This window comes from Urocitellus parryii, chromosome 3 (genome assembly GCF_045843805.1).
Source record: "Urocitellus parryii isolate mUroPar1 chromosome 3, mUroPar1.hap1, whole genome shotgun sequence".
Classification (NCBI taxonomy): Eukaryota; Metazoa; Chordata; class Mammalia; order Rodentia; family Sciuridae; genus Urocitellus; species Urocitellus parryii.
In genome coordinates, this window is record NC_135533.1 from 212,410,057 (window position 1) to 212,424,437 (window position 14,381).

General features: G+C 32.7%; 1 protein-coding gene across 1 annotated transcript in view; it reads left to right on the forward strand.

The window, feature by feature from the left end:
• LOC144253892 (A-kinase anchor protein 9-like) overlaps positions 1 to 14,381 on the forward strand; it is a 110,443-nt gene that overhangs the window by 45,106 nt on the left and 50,956 nt on the right. The window contains exons 11-14 of the mRNA XM_077796552.1: positions 9,754 to 9,853; positions 10,995 to 11,087; positions 11,843 to 12,199; positions 14,051 to 14,275. Coding sequence (XP_077652678.1) covers positions 9,754 to 9,853; positions 10,995 to 11,087; positions 11,843 to 12,199; positions 14,051 to 14,275 — 775 coding nt within the window. The remainder of the gene's footprint in view (positions 1 to 9,753; positions 9,854 to 10,994; positions 11,088 to 11,842; positions 12,200 to 14,050; positions 14,276 to 14,381) is intronic.

Below are 14,381 nucleotides of genomic sequence, written 5' to 3' on the forward strand. Positions count from 1 at the left end.
CACTCCTTACTGCTCCACTGGTCCCTGCCATTGTGTGTTTCACCTGGATTACTCAACTTCTGTTTACAGTCTGTTCTCTATATAGTCAACACAAGTGCCAGAACCTTTGCTTTTATAATTTCAGTTACAGCATGTTACTCTAATCCTCTTCTGCTCTTTACAGTCTCACTAGGTCCTGAGGACCATGACATCTTTGACTTTCATTTCCTACTGACTTTCGTATCACCTACTATTCTCAAACCATATAATCCCATGGGGTTGGGGTTGGAGCTCAGCTTGCCTGGCTTGTGTGAGGCCCTCGGTTTGATTCTCAGCACCACATATAAATAAATAAAGGTCCATTGACAACTAAAAACAATTTTAAAAGATTAAAAAAAAACCTCATTCAACCCCACTGTGATCCTCAAATATATCACATATCAGTACGCTTCTGCTTTAGGGATTCATTGGCTTTTTCTTCTAACTAGAATGATTATTCTCCAGGTATTTGTATGCCCACACCCTCATCTCCTTTGGATCTTTACTTAGATGTCATGTTCTTACATAAATTAAAATTTTCCCCAAAGAGTCTGTGTCTTACTTTTCTACTTCATTTTTTCTTAAAATTATTTGTTTTATATGTACACATACATTATAATCATTGTGTGTGTGCATGTATGTGTATATATAAATAATGTATGTATGCACTTTATATATCCAAATGTATATAAATTTAGAGGAAGTATTGTTTCATTTTGTTTGTCTTCCATTAAGGAATTTAAGCCTTTTTAAAAAAATATTTTTATTAGTTGTTATTTTATTTATTTATTTATTTACATGCAGTGCTAAGAATTGAACCCAGTGCCTCATACACAGCAGTCAAGTACTTTACCACTGAGCCACAACCCCAGCCTAGGAATTTAAGCTTATCTTTGTCTATTTAAGTCACTGATATATTCTAAATCCACATGATTCCTAAATACTAATCTTACCTTATTGTTATAAGATTAGACATTTTAAGAAAACATTTTTACAAAGTATTGAATGCTTATATAACAATATAGAATTCAGACATACATACCAAAAGATATGTGGGTAGATAAAATTAAAATTAAACTAATTGTAAGTTAAAATTAAACTAACTGTAAGTTAAGAACCTTCTCTTTACTGTTGCCACATTTCATTTCCAATATAAGCAATCATTGTTACTTTTGATATGTATTCTTTCAGACATTTCCTATTTATATAGACATATGTTGAAACAGGTTTTTAATGCAAGTGAGAATTTATAAGCTTTTTTTAACTCAGTAATATATCTTAGATATATCTTTATATATATACATACATGCACGCACACACACTCATATATATATATATATATATATATATATATATATATATATATATTTTTTTTTTTGGTATCAGGGATTGAATGTAGGGGCTCTTAATCACCGAGCCACATCCTCACGCCTCTTCTTTTTTTTCAGAACTACTGTTTTTATTTAAAATAACTCATGTTCATATCTACCACATACCAGTTGGGTAATGTTAGACAAATCAAATTTAATGAACTATTATTTCTATATATGTAGTTTCAATAACTAATTTTTTTTTTAGTTCTAGCAATTTTTTTTCTTCTAACTAGTTATCTAAGACAGTAGGATGCATTTTGACATATCATACATAAATGAAGTATAACTTCTCATTCTTTGGTTGTACATGATGTAGAATATGTGATGTAATCATATATGCACCTGAGGTAATAATATCTGATTCATTCTACTGTCCTTTCTTCCCTCATAACCCTTCCCCTCCCCTCATTGCCCGTTGTCTAATCCAAAGTATGTTTATCCCCCCCTACCCCATTGTGAATTAGTATCCGCATATCAGACAAAATATTCAGCCTTTGGTTCTTTGGGATTGGCTTATTTAGCTTAGCATGATATTCTCCAGGTCCATCCATTTGCCACCAAATGCCATAATTTCATTCTTCTTTAAGGCTGAGTAATACTCCATTGGGGAGATATACATCAAACTTTCTTTATCCATTCATCTGTTGAAGGACACCTGGGTTGGTTCCGTAGTTTAGCTATTGTGAATTTAGCTGCTATAAACATGATGTGGCTGCATCACTGTATTATGCTGATTTAAAGTCCTTTGAGTATAAACCTAGGAGTGGGATAACTGGGTCAAATGATGGTTCCATTCCAAGTTTTCTTAGGAATCTCCATGCTGCTTTCTATAGTAGTTGCACCAATTTGCAGTCCCACCAGCAATGTATGAGTGTACCTTTACCCCCACATGCTTGCCAACATTTATTGTTGCATATTTTTTTCTTTCTTTCTTTCTTTCTTTCTTTCTTTCTTTCTTTCTTTCTTTCTTTCTTTCTTTCTTTCTTTCTTTCTTTTTTTTTTTTTTGTGGTGCTGAGTATTGAACTAAGGCCTTGTGCATGCGAAGCAAGCACTCTACCAACTGAGCTATGTCCCTAGGCCTGTTGCTCGTATTCTTGATAGTTGCCATTCTAACTGGAGTGAGATGGAATCTCATTGTAGTTTTGATTTGCATTTCTCTAATTGCTAGAGATGTTGAACATATTTTCACATATTTGTTGATCAATTGTATGTTTTCTGTGAAGTATCTGTTCAGTTCCTTAGCCCATTTATTGATTGGTTTGTTTTTCTGGTGTTTTTATTGTTTTTTAATTTTTTTTTAGTTGTCAATGAACCTTTATTTTTAAAATTTATTTATATATGGTGCTGAGAATCAAACCCTAGGTCCCTCACACATGCCAGGCAAGCGCTCTACCACTGAGCCACAACCCCAGTCCCTGGTGTTAAGTTTCTTGAGTTTTTTTATATATCCTGGGGATTAATGCTCTGAGGTGTATGTGGTAAAGGTTTTCTCCCATTCTGTAGGCCCTCTCTTCATGTTATTGATTGTTTGATGTGAAGAACCATTTTAGTTTGAATCTTTTTATTGATTCTTGCTTATAGTTCTTGTGCTCTAAAAGTCTTGTTAAGGAAGTCAGTTCCTAAGCTGAGATGGTAGAGTTTGGACCTACTTTTTCTTCTGTTAAGTGCCTGGTCTCTGTTCTAGTGCCTAAATCCTTGATCCACTTTGAATTGAGTTTTGTGCAAGATTAGAGATAGAGGTTTAATTTCATTTTGCTTCATGTGGATTTTCAGTTTTCCCAGCACCATTTGTTGAATAGGCTATCTTTTCTCCAGTGAGTATTTTTGGCACCTTTGTCTAGTATGAGATAACTGTATTTATATGGCTTTGTCTCTGTGTCTTCTATTCTGTATCATTGGTCTATGTGTCTGTTTTGGTGCCAGTGTCATCCCATTGTTTTTGTTGTTGTTGTTGTTGTTGTTGTTGTTGTTGTTATGGCTCTGTAGTATAATTTAAGTTCTGGTATTATGATGCCTCTTGCTTCACTTTTCTTGCTAAGGATTGCTTTGGCTATTCTGGGTCTCTTTTTTCCAAATGAATTTCATGATTGCTTTTTCTAGTTCTACAAAGAATGTCATTGGAATTTTAATAGGAATTGCATTAAATCTATATAATGCTTTTGGTAGTGTGGCCATTTTGACAGTGTTAATTCTGCCTATCCAAGAACATGGGAGATATTTCTGTCTTCTAAGGTATTCAATTTTTTTTTTTAGTGTTCTGTAGTTTTCACTGTAGAGGTCTTTCACCTCTTTTGTTAGATTGATTCCAAATATTCTATTTTATTTTTTGACGCTATTGTGAATGGGGTAGTTTTCCTAATTTCTTTTTCAGTGGCTTTATCACTGATATATAGGAATGTATTTGATGTATGGTTGTTAATTTTATGTCCTGCTACTTTGCTGAATTTCATTCATTAATTCTAGAAGTTTTCTGGTGGATTTTTTAGGTCTTCTAAATTTAGAATCATATTGTCGGCAAATAGTAATAATTTTAGTTATTTTTCTGTTCGTATCCCTTTAATTTCTTTCTTCTGTCTACTTGCTCTGGCTAGTTTCCAGGATTATATTGAATAAAAGTGGTAAAAGGAGGGTATTCTTGTCTTACTACAGTTCTTAGATGGAATGCCTTCAGTTTTTCTCCATTTAGAATGATTTTGGTCTTGGGTTTAGCATGTATAGCTTTTACAGTGTTGAGATATGTTTCTACTATCCCTAGTTTTTCTAGTGTTTTAAACATGAAAGGGTGCTTTATTTTGTCAAATGTTTTATGTACTCCTATTGAAATGATCATATGATTCTTCTTGAAGTCTATTGATGTGATGAATTACATTTATTTATTTCTGTATGTTGAACCAACCTTGAATCCCACTTGAATATGGTGCACTATTGTTTTAGTCAGCTTTTTTATTTCTGTTACTAAAGGATCTGACCAGAACAATTTTAGGAGAGGAAAAGGGCTCATGGTGTTATTTGAGGGCTCATGGTGTTTAGACGTCTTAGTCCATAGAAGGCCAGCTCCATCCCTTGGGCTTTGAGGTAAGGCAGAACATCTGGAAGAAGAGTGTGGCAGAGGGAAGGAGCTCACATAGTGATCAGGAAACAGAGAGACAGAGACTCCACTCTCCAGACACAAAATATATACTCCATACAGAGACTCCACTCTCCAGATAAAAAATGATACTCCATAGCCATCCCCCCAATTCCCATCTCCTCCAGCCATACCCTACCACTTCATTTAATTCCTATCAGGGGATAATTCACTGATTGGGTTAGTCATTTCTCCTCTGAATCTTCTTGCATTGTCTTATGTAAACTTTTGGGGGATACCTGACGACCAAACCATAACAACTATATTTTTAATGTTTTTATACGCGAGTTGCCAGAATTGTATACAGAATTTTTGCACCTATGTTCATTAGGGGTATTGGTCTGAAGTTATCTTTCCTTGATGTGTCTTTGTCTGATTTTGATATCAGGTGATACTAGCTTCATAGAATGAGTTTGGAAGAGTTCCCTCCTTTTCTGTTTCATGAAATAGTTTGAGGCTTATTGGTGTTAATTCGTCAAAGGTCTTGTAGAACTGGGTAAGAATCTGTTTCATCCTGGGCGTTACTTAAATGGTTGGCTTTTGATGGCTTCTTCTTTTTTATTGCTTGAAATTGATCTGTTTAAATTGTGTATGTCCTCCTAATTCCATTTGGGTAGCTCATTTGTCTCTAGAAATTTGTTGATGTCTTTAAAATTTTCATTTTTATTGGAGTATAAATTTTCAAAATAGCTTCTGATTCTCTACTGTATTTCAACAGTATCTGTTGTAATATTTTTTGTGACTATGAATTTTAGTGATTTGAGTTTTCTGTCTTTATTAGCACGATTGAGTTTATCAATTTTATTTATTTTTTTCAAAGAGCCAACTTTTTGTTTTGTTAATTTTTTAATTGTTCCATTTATTTCAATTTCATTTATTTCAACTCTGATTTTAATTATTTCCTGTCTTCTACTGCTTTTGGTGTTGATTTGTTTTTCTTTTTCTAGGGCTTTGAGATCTTATGTTAGGTCATTTACTCATTGACTTTCCATTCTTTTAATGAAATTAGCTTAATAGTGTCCCAGAGATTTTGACAAGTTGTATCAGTTCTCATTTATCTCTGGTAAGTATTTTAAAAATTTCATCCCTGATTTCTTCTTCTATCCATTGGTTAGTCAATAGCGTATTATTTAGTCTGTAGGTGCTGGAGTAGTTTTTATTTTTTATTGTGTCAATGATTTCTAATTTCATTCCATTATGATCTGATAGAATGCAGGGTATTATTTCTTTTTTTATTTCATAATTGTTGCTTTGTGGCATAAGATATATAGTCTATTTTAGAGAAGGGTCTGTGTGCTGCTGAGAAGAACATGTATTCGTTGATGGATGTAATACTCTTTATATGTCTGTTAAGTATAAATTATTGATTATATTATTAAGTTCTATAGTTTTTTTTGTTTAGTTTTTGTTTGACGATCTATCCAGTAGTGAGAAAGGTTTGTTAAAGTCACTCAGTATTATTGTATTATGGTCTATTTAATTCTTGAAATTGAGGGAAGGTTTGTTTGATATATGTAGATGCTCCATTGTTTGGGGCATAAATATTTAACATATTATGTCTTGTTGATGTATAATTCCCTTAAGCAGTATGAAATGTCTTCTTTGTCCCTTCTGATTAACTTTTGGCTTGAAGTACACTTTATCTGACATGGGGATAGAAACCCCTGCTTGTTTACTCAATCCATGGGAGTGATATGTTTTTTCCTGTCCTTTCATTTTCACTCTGTAGATGTCTTTGCTTATGAGGTGAGTCTCTTGGAGACAACAGATTTTGGGGTTTTGTTTTTTAATCCAATCTGCCAGTCTATGTCTTTTGGATTTATTAGTTTAGACCATTAACATTCAAGGTTATTTTTGAGATATGATTTGTGTTCCCAGTCATTTTAGTTTATTTCTGCTTTTTACTTTGAATTAATTTCTCCTTTGATTGATTATTCCTTTTGTATGGCTCCTCCCTTTGTTGATTTTGACTTTTTTTTCCATCTTCATGGAATATTTTGTTGATAATGTTTTATAGCACAGATTTTCTAGTTGTGAATTCTTTTAACTTTTGTTTATTATGGAAGGTTTTTATTTCATCTTTAAATCTGAAGTTTTATTTTGTTAGATATAGAATTCTTGGTTGGCATCCATCTTCTTGCAGAACTAGGTATATATTATTCCAGGACCTCCTGGCTTTGAGGGTCTGGGTTGAAAAATCACCTGAGATCCTAATTAGTTTCCCTCTATATATAATCTGATATTTTTTTCTCTCATACCTTTAAAGTTCAATCCTTATTTTCTATATTTGACCTTTTTCTTTATGATGTATCTTGATGTGGGTCTGTTGTGATCTTGTACATTTGAGGTCCTCTTGTATTTGATTTTCCATTTCATTCTTCAGATTTTGGAAATTTATTCATATTATTTCATTGAAAAATTGGGCATTCCTTTGGTTTGTATCTCTATGCCTTCACCTATCCCAATAAATCTTAATTTGGTCTTTTCTTGTTATTTCATCATTCTTGGAAGTTCTGTTCATGGTTTCTTACCATCTTCCCTGTGTAGTCAACTTTATTTTCAAAATTATATATTTTGTCTTCATTGCCCGAGGTTCTATCTTCTAAATGGTCTAATCTATTGATAATACTTTCCATTGAATTTTTAATTGGTTTATTGATTGTTTCATTTTGAGGATTTCTGGGGTTGTTGTTGTTGTTGTTGTTGTCATTTTCTGAGAATCTCTGCCTCTGCAATGATCTTTTACCTCCTCAAATTTATCTCTGATTTTATTCCCTTTATCATTCTTTATGAACCAGGTCAGTCTAATATGTACTTTCTAAACTCCTTTTCTACATTTCTTTTACTGTGTTGTCTATGGGTTTAATTATTGGATCATCTTAGTTTGTTTGGGCCACTTTGTTCCATTGTTTTCTCATGTTGTTTTTATGTATGCCCTTCTAGCAGTGTGGATTTCAGGCAGTACAGTTTCTACCCTGTAGATTCATAGTGTCCCTGAAGATTTCTAGTACCTCGCCTTTAAGGAAGAGACAAATAATAACTGCACCCAATACAAACAATATACAGCCTTAAACCAAATAGCTCCTATTAAGGCATCCACAGTTTTGTTCCATTAAACTGAAATGATGTGTTCAATCATTGTCTACAATATAAACAGTAAGTTTGCAAAAAAGTTTTACAGTTTCCATTGGTGGACAAAGAGAGAACAAAAGTCATGTAGGATGTTTATGAGGAAGGATCAGAAAAGATAGAAGTTAAAAAATTATAGGAAGAATGAAGGGAGGACTTAATAGAGATTGGGTGTTAGCAAGAGAAAAGTGAGAAAGAGAATCCAAGGAAACAGATAAATGAGAGGGAAAAAATATATATATATAGTAAAAAATTTTTTTAAAGAAAATAATAAACAACAAAACTGTAATGTAGTATTCAGATATCCCAGTCCTCAATAAACTGATCCATGAAAAATACTTGGTTTCAAAAATGGTAGACATGTGAGAGAAGAAAAAAAAGGAATCTGGATGAAAAATTGAACACTTTTTTCCATTGCAGTTCAAAAGTTTCTCAGCTTCTCTTCTGAGCAGTTAGGTATGTTGTCTGGAGTTTGATGCTAGCTCTACCCTCAGGGTAGTCAGGGTTGCTAAAGTGAGAGGGTTAGTCCTGGAAGTGGAACTACTAGAGCCAAGGTGTAGGCTTAGGTACGTTCCAATCTCTTCACTGCGTGCCTATTGGTCTGAAGATTTTAAGTCATCACACCTCCAAGGCTCAGCAGTTGTCTGTCCACATTGGAAGACCGCACCTGGGGAACCTCCTTTAGGTTCTACACATGTGATGTAGGAATCTGTTCTTAGCCCACTACTTTGCCTGCAGACCCCATGAACCCTGATCATCATTTGGTCTCCAAACTTGATCTCTCCTTTGCCTGTCCTTTCAAATTCACAGTCAGGCACTTCTCTTCCAGCCAGTACTGCAAGCAGCTGATTGGATGGGGAGGGGAAAGCCAGGTGGGTTTCCTTGATCAGTATTCTCCTGTGTAAATGTCCCTCCTTGCCTGATTTTCTCCTGGTCACTTTGGAACACTCTTTATCACACAGCATGGGTTTGCCTTGCACATTTTTTGGGCCAGACTTTGGTCTGCCAATAATTGACTCACCTAGCTGCAGGCCCCCCAGCCACTGCTTCACAATGGTTCTTTCTGCTATCCTCCATGCATGCCGCCAAGAAAGCTGGTGGCTTCCCTCCTGTACACAGATGCTGTGCAGCATCTGTGCACAGGATTTTTTGTTTGTTTATTTGTTTTTTGTTTTTTGAGCAGTATCTCTGAGCTCTTAAGCTCTCCATACCGCAAAACACCTCCGTTTTCCTAGGAATGGGGGTTCCTTTAGTTCCTTTATTGCTTTACTACATTCACATAGGGATTATTCTGGTTTGTACTTCCAGCTATTTTACAGCTGTGGAGTTGGGGATCTTTCCCCCTTATTTTATTATACAAGATCTCTTGAGTCCATGATCTGTTTTGAGTATCCAGTTAAGTCCTTCCTAGTTCTGAACCATTCACCCATCTTGTTGAAAAGTGGCCTTTCTGCTTTTCTTGGTTCACTCCACAGATCAGGGAAGCAAATACTTTATTCAGCCATCTTCCTGCATTTCCAACCCTTTTTTTTTTTTTTTATTTTGAAAGAGAGTCTCACTAAATTGCTAAGGTTCGTCCTGAATTTTTGATCATCCTGCCTCAACCTCCCAAATTTCTGGAGTTGCAAGCACGCACCACTGTACCTGGCTCTTTTAATATATTTAATCCAATATAATCTATTCTATATTATTATATGTTTTGTGTCTGTGTAATTTAGATATCCATGTAATATGAATAATATGTATCATATATCTTAGGGGTATATAAGTAGTGTGTAGTATCAGTATATATAGTATGTTATATTATGTACACTGTTGCTATATAAGCATATCTAAGATGTTATTTTTAAAAGACTTATTAAAAATGTTTTTTACATAATAAATTTTTTATCATACATTTATTCTGAAATTCATTAAATGACATAATATTCATTGTTACTTTTAAATGGAAAACTTGGTCAAAAATGTTTTAAGTTACAATACTTGTAACCCTGGAGGAACTATCATTTTTGTCTCTCCACTGCCTCAGTACACGTTATGCATGGTAGAAACTTTGGATAAAACACACAACACTAATTTTTTTATACTTTTTCATTTATATTTAGCTTCTCTGTTGATTCAGTGGTAATTAAAGAATCTGATGTACAGAAATCAGTAGTACATCCTGGAAGTTGTCTAAAAAAGAATATTGATGATTCAATAGAGGTATGTTATTTTTAATCTTCATTTTTAAACAGTTATGTACACTGATACTTTTTCTTACTATCAATTTTATGTCTTCAGTTTTGTAATTATGTGGTAAATATTTGGCTAAGATTAAGCATAAAGCATGAGGATAATACCTTATATAAAAGATCCAGAATGTCTATAGAAATATTTTCATAGCATAGGAAAAACACAGAGAAAGTTAAATTTGGGAATTTTCCTCCCTTGTTACAGTTTAAATTTTTTCTTTGTAACATTTCTTTATGAACTGTGTAACAAATCAGCTTCAGTACCATGGCCAACATAGTCTTTTCTTCCCCTTATGGAAGCAGAGGGTATCTTCAGAATGGTGTATAGGATTCCCTAAAATCCAAGGTGCTAGGGCTGGAATAGTGGATCAGGCTGTCTTCCAACAGAAGTAATGATAGAAAAACGCTTTTTTTACCGTGCTTGCCACTGAACCACTCTCTGCCTCTCCTCAACATTGTATTATTCAAAACTTTTTTCAAACCCCCAACTGCATCTTCATCTTCACTCAATAATTCTAAATTCTAGTAAAAATTAAAATCACTGCCTATTGCCCTTTCTCATTCTGGATATTAAGAAGAGATATGAGCCACACTCATCCCTTATTAAATGTCTGTTGGATGAAATTCAAATAATTGGTAAATAAACAAATACTTTCATGTTGACAGTACATCTACATTTCTAAAAGATTTATTTTTTAATTGATAAAAATAATTTGTATGTGGAAAATTGTGTTCTTTTAATAAATACCAAGAAGAAAATTTGCTCATAATTTCATTATCAAACATAGCCACTTGTTAACATTTTACTTAAAATAAATATACATTTATACATATGTCTTATTAATTATATTTAAGTATCCTTAACCCACCCTAGAATTTATGCTAATAATTACAGATATGTAAATATATTTCTCTCTTTGCATCTTTAAGTTTATAATAAGTGTAATTATTTCGTAGGATTATTAGATTAATATTTTTAGTTAAAAGATAACTGAAATTTATTTTTATTTGAAAGTGTCCAAAAATAGTGATATTTTTGGAATATTGAGTACATCCTTAAAATTAATGGTATAAAATCAGTGTAAATTATCATATTTCACCCTTTAATTTAGTTTTCTAATGAATGTGGAATGAAACAAGAAACAAATATGGTTAAATTGTTGGAAAAACAATACCAAGAAAGATTAGAAGAAGAAATAGCTAAGGTAAGTTTATAGTTTATCTGGAAGATTTTCTTGGTTTATAGATTTTCTTTATCTTTGAACTATCAAAAAAGCATAGATTTTATTGATGGTATGCACTTTGTTTTTATTTGTAAGTTTCATATATAGTTCATCAAACAGTTGTGTAACAGCATCAACTATAATTGCTGCTTCATAGAATGTTTTGCGGTGCTTTTCATTGAGAAGAACATTTTTTTCTTGATATAGAATAGTAATTACAGTTTTTCAGAATGCTACAAGTTTTTATATTTGTGTTACATTGTAAATAGTTACCTTGTGAAGGAGTTTGGCATTCTAAAAATGAGGGAAAAGTTATGAAGAGAAAAAGTGATTGTATTGCCCTGATAAATTATTGTAATGTTAGATAATAACTACAGATACTGATGGAGGATTGTTACGGAACATTATCACTCATGGCCAAGTGAATTTTCTTGGAAGGAAGAAATATAAAGACTTTTAGTTTTTTTTATTTTTGTACTGAGCATTTATTGATGTTATAGTTAGAAAAGTTTTGCTTGTTTTATTTTAAAAGGCAGGCAGTAAAACACTTTGATGTTAAATTTATTGAAAAATAGCCTATCTCTGTATCACTTTATCAGAGGATTTATTTTTGTTTTTAAAACTATGAGGCCAGGCTTTTTTCTAATTCATATACTTTTGAGTAATGACCCACTTTTTAAATCCAGCTGGTATTTATAAATCTAATCCTTTTTTGTTTGTTTGATTGATTTCTTTAGGTCATTGTGTCAATTAGCGTTCCATTTGCTCAACAAACTGAACTATCTAGACTATCAAAGGGAAAAGAAAATACTATGTCATCCAAACAAGCACTTACTTTCTGTCAGCAAAATGAAAAACATTATTTTAATGAAATGAAATTATCTCAGGATCAAATTGATCTTCAGACCTCTGATGCATTGGACATGAAATTTAAAGAAGAATTTAAGCCACTTAGTAAAGAGTTAGGAGAAGATGGAGAAGTTCTGTTACCAAACAGTGATCATCTTGATGATTTAGTAGAATCAGAGGTCCACCAACTAACTATTTCAGAAGAAATGTTCTCCAAAGACAAAACATTTATAGTTAGCGAATCTGTAAGTATGCTTCTTTGAATATAAAAAAGAAAAACTTATAAAAATATCTTCAGTTTAAAACAGTAGTAATAATGCTTATTAATAGAGAATGAAAGTATGAAGTCCAGTCTTGACTTTAATGTGTTTTATTAATTATAAGGTATTTGATTAAGTGAAACAATATTGGTGTGAAGTATAAAATAAGTCAGGTCATAGTATTCTTGGTTGTCTTATGGACATAGTACATGTTAAGTTCTCATTGTAAATTATACCTGTGTTAATTTTAAATTAATTGAAGATTAATTATAACTAGGTAATACCTGTGGCCAAAAGATTTGCTCAATTAAATGTAAGAAAATAAAAGGAAATTGCTACAAATTCAAGAAGACAATTCAAAGTATCTTATTATCTATATACTAATTCTTTTTTCTTGTTAGTTGAGGATCTGTTACCCCAACTAATTGTAGCCTTTATCAGAAAACAATAAATTCGGGGCTGGGGATGTGGCTCAAGCGGTAGCACGCTCGCCTGGCATGCATGCGGCCCGGGTTCGATCCTCAGCACCACATACAAACAAAGATGTTGTGTCTGCCAAAAACTAAAAAATAAATAAATAAATATTATTTTTTAAAAAAGAAAACAATAAATTCTACTTCTTTTAAAATTATCTGAATTTCAAATTTATTTTTCACAATCGATATATCTTGTTCAGAGTAGTATTCAAATAAAACTGTCAGCTTTTTATGTAATGCAAAACTTGTGAAATGTTTATGAAAACTAATTTAGCTGTAGCTGTTCAAGGCAGAATGATTTTAATTAGTATCTTAAGGGATTGAAGTATTCATAGAACCTATTGACTTGTCATGAGTGTGAGAAACTCATAAATGTAAAGCATTTATTTCCAAATAAAATTTATTATAATTTTTCTCTGAATAAGCAGTTTTCTATAATACTGTGATGACCAATGAATAAAAATTAAATAGGCAAAATTCCTTATATTTTGTGAACTTAATTTTTAAAAATATTTTTCTAGTTGTATATGGACATAATACCTTTATTTTATGTGTTTATTTTTACGTGGTTCCCGGGATTGAACCCAGTGCCTCATGCATGCTAGGCAAGTGCTCTACCACTGAGGCACAACCCTGGCCCTATAAACTTTATATATATATATATATATATATATATATATATATATATATTTTTTTTTTTGTTGTTGTTGTTGTTGTTTATATTATTTCCCCATTATAAAATATCAAGAAATATAAAGGAGTTATAACTTCATTAAGAGAATGGGCTGGAGATATAGCTTGGTAGTAGAGCACTTGCCCAGCATGTGTGAGAGGCCCTGGGATCAATCTCTAGTATGGGTGGAAAAAAAAGTGGACGGGGTGGGGGTTGGAAGGGATGGATAAAGAATCTTGAGTATTTTGTTTTTCTCTGTTAGAATTAGATTTTAGCTAAACTATCTGGTAAGTAGCTGTTTTCTTTTGGAAAATAACATATATGGTGGTAATAAATTAACTTCATGTTGTTTTGGAATTATAAGTAAGAAAAATACTTTTTTAAAAAAAGTGATTTATGGGCTGGGATTGTGGCTCAGTGGTAGAGCGCTTGCCTTGCATGGGTGAGGCACTAGGTTCGATCCTCAGCACCACAAAAATAAATGAATAAAGGTATTATGTTCATCTACAACTAAAAAATATTTTTTTAAAAAGTGATTTATGCTTTTGTTTAATAATAAAACTAAAACTCAGATGCTTTATGTTGTTAATAGAATTGTTTTCATATTCAGTTAAAATATCAATGCTGACTAATTGCCACAAAATATGTTATGATTGAGTTTTTTGCTTGTGTTTTTTCCTATCCAAGATTCATGGTAAGATGTTGGCATCAAGCATGGATGCTTCTAGACAAATGATGTCAAATGAAGAACAGTTGGAAGATACGAGGCAAGAAGTTGTACGACAGTATGAAGAACATCAACAGGCCACAGAACTGTTGAGGCAGGCACACATGAGACACATGGAGCGACAGCGGGAGGAACAGGAGCAGCTACAAGAAGAGATTAAGAGACTTAATAGACAGTTAGCCCAGGTATGGAACTTTAGAGTCTCTTTTCTCCTCAATTGAAATAATGGTATTTTTTATGTGGCTTTTTTTTAAAGTCAAAATTATTTTTCCTAGCTACAAATAAATTACA